Source organism: Manihot esculenta, chromosome 12, assembly GCF_001659605.2.
Source record: "Manihot esculenta cultivar AM560-2 chromosome 12, M.esculenta_v8, whole genome shotgun sequence".
In the NCBI taxonomy this organism is placed as follows: Eukaryota; Viridiplantae; Streptophyta; class Magnoliopsida; order Malpighiales; family Euphorbiaceae; genus Manihot; species Manihot esculenta.
In genome coordinates, this window is record NC_035172.2 from 1,125,219 (window position 1) to 1,127,929 (window position 2,711).

A 2,711-nucleotide genomic window follows, 5' to 3' on the forward strand; every position below is an offset into this window, starting at 1 on the left:
CTACACTCACCAACCAAATCGCTAGTGATTACTTCACCACATTACGCGCCTGCATTCACCGCGTAGTTTTAACTTTGATAAATTTGAATAAAAAGAAAATAACAGAAGTTAGTTACTGTTTTACTTTGATCGAATTTAACCGTTTTTTCAAAACCGAACCCAGATTTATTATTAGAAATACCAAACCTTGAGTACTTAAAAGCCTCGCAGTCGCACAGAAGAAGAGCAGTAAAAAGGTAAAAAATTAAAAATAAATAACAGTAAATCGACGACGAACGGACGGATCTGGGTCAATCCCGTTTGACCGTGAAAGCGACAATACAAGGGCCAAAAGTGTAAATAACCACGCCTCAGTTTTCTTCTTAATTAATTAGATTTTAATCAATTCGGCCGTGTCGTTGTTCCTGTTGGTCTCTTTGGCTTCCCTCTTTTATATAAAGGTCTCACTTTGCTTTTATCTCTCTATCTCTCAAGATAGAGAGACAAAACGAGACGATTCAAAAAGAGAGACAGAGAGAAATGAGAACAAGGAGAGGGCTTTGTTATCCTAGAGCAGATGTTTCTTTTGATAAGAGGTTAGTGAAGAGAAGAAAAGGAGGAGATTTAACCGTCACCGCCACCACCACCGCTACTGCTACTGCCGCCGGTGAACAAATGTTTTCCGGGAAAAGGCGGAGGTTATCTCCTGATATTGCTGGAGAGACTGACTTGTTTGATTCTTTGCCTGATGATCTTGTCATGTCTATTCTCTGCAAGCTGAGCTCCTCCGCCTCTTGTCCTTCCGATTTTATTAACGTTCTGATAACGTATGCGATTCTTCTCCTTCCTTAGAATCATTTTCTCTATCTTGTTTGTGTTTAGGATTTTCATTTCCTTCTTATGGAAGTTGCAATTCCTACCACTTGCACCGGAAATTGTTTATGGATTATGTTTCTCCAAATTGGAAAAATTTTGATTATGAACCTGCAAATGAAGAAATGAAACTTCTTTTTATGGCTTGTATCTAACCGTGTATCTTTCGTTTTCAATGAAACAGATGTAAGAGATTAAATGGTTTAGGCCTTCATTCTCTGGTTCTATCTAAAGCTTCTCAAAAAAGCTTCGCTATTAAGGCCAAGGACTGGTCCGATTCCGCTCATCGATTTTTGAAACTCTGTGCCGATGCCGGAAATGTTGAAGCTTGTTATACTCTTGGCATGGTAAAATTTTTTTTCTTTATTTTTTGTATGAAAGGAAAAAAAAAAATTCATGTGTGTATACAAGTGATGCTAATGGAAGGGAAGTCTTAACCAAGCATTGATTTTTGGTTGTTGGCAGATTCGGTTCTACTGTTTACAAAACAGAGGGAGTGGAGCTTCTCTAATGGCCAAAGCAGCGATTAGCTCGCACGCGCCGGCACTCTATTCTCTTGCGGTTATGCAGTTCAATGGCAGCGGCGGCTCTAAGAACGACAAGGACCTACGAGCCGGGGTGGCGTTGTGTGCGCGAGCTGCTTTTCTAGGCCATATCGACGCCCTTCGTGAACTTGGCCATTGCCTACAGGACGGTTACGGCGTCCGTCAAAACGTCGCCGAGGGACGCCGTTTCCTTGTCCAAGCAAATGCTCGGGAGTTAGCCGCTGTGCTTTCTAACCCTAATTCAGGTCTTAATAATCGTGCCTGGCTTACTTGGAACCCACACGCTCACCCCAACCACAGGCATGCAAGTGGTCCTGGATGTCCTTTGTTGAGCGACTTTGGGTGTAATGTTCCGGCTCCAGAGGCACACCCAGCGAGCCGGTTCATGGCCGAGTGGTTCGCTGCACGTGGCGGAACGCCGGGTCCGGGGCTCCGATTATGCTCTCATGTCGGATGCGGAAGACCGGAAACTAGAAAACATGAGTTCCGAAGATGTTCCGTTTGTGGAGCTGTCAATTACTGCTCACGCGCGTGTCAAGCGCTTGATTGGAAACTTAGGCACAAGGAGGAGTGTGCTCCTGTTGTGCGGTGGGTAGACGAGGACGATGAGGTTGGCAATGGTGAAGCTGGTGGTGAAGGAAACCAAAACGTCGTCGCTGGTAGCTAATAATGATAGCGCAACTTCGGAGACTGACGGTAACGGCAGATGCGCAGATGTGATTACTAACGGCTGGATAACGGAAAATGATGATAGCTAGACCATTTTGAGTTGAAGTCTAAATTTAAACTTCTACTCTGGTCGTTAAATTAGCAACAGAAGATTTGTTCCTCTTGTTTGTATAGAGGGGTACCTTTTTTTAGGTTAAAATTATTTTTTTTTTCTTTTTAATTTAAATTGTAGAAGATGGATTCCAAAGGGGCTTTTAGTGTATGTGTCCTTAACCGGCTGCATTAAGGTGCAGGTGACTTTTCCTAGTGGCTGAGTTGCAAGGATGCTTTTCGTTTTTCTTTTTTTTTACTCTAAAATTTTCTGCCTTTTTCTCTGCGTTAGAGTCGGCTAAATTTGGTTAAGTTTCAAAAAAATGCAAATTCTGGCAATTTTCTGTCCCCTGTTTTTGGGTTAATTTTGTGTGAAGATTGTATGGTATGAAGAACAACATATTGGTTTTCGAAGGGAGAAAATAAGACGAAATTAGGTGTGGGAATGAGATAAATAGCCAAACTACCGCATGTGAATTGCTATTTGACATTTATTTGGTTATTTGCTTAAGATTTGATTTAGCTTCGAGGTTAAGAGAAGGGAATTTGCATATC

At 42.1% G+C, this 2,711-nt stretch overlaps 1 protein-coding gene across 1 annotated transcript; it reads left to right on the forward strand.

Moving 5' to 3' along the window:
* The first annotated feature begins 397 nt into the window (after positions 1-397).
* LOC110628746 (F-box protein At1g67340) lies at positions 398-2,505 on the forward strand. The gene is made up of 3 exons (XM_021775544.2): positions 398-806; positions 1,037-1,199; positions 1,318-2,505. Exons 1-3 carry the CDS (start codon positions 520-522, stop codon positions 2,062-2,064), a joined length of 1,197 nt encoding a protein of 398 aa, XP_021631236.1. The 5' UTR covers positions 398-519; the 3' UTR covers positions 2,065-2,505.
* Positions 2,506-2,711: the final 206 nt, after the last annotated feature.

Coding starts and splice junctions, on each gene's coding strand:
- LOC110628746 (XM_021775544.2), top strand. CDS start 520: ATGAGAACAAGGAGAGGGCTTTGTTATCCTAGAGCAGATGTTTCTTTT. Junction 807..1,036: donor TTTATTAACGTTCTGATAAC/GTATGCGATTCT, acceptor TCAATGAAACAG/ATGTAAGAGATTAAATGGTT. Junction 1,200..1,317: donor CTTGTTATACTCTTGGCATG/GTAAAATTTTTT, acceptor GGTTGTTGGCAG/ATTCGGTTCTACTGTTTACA.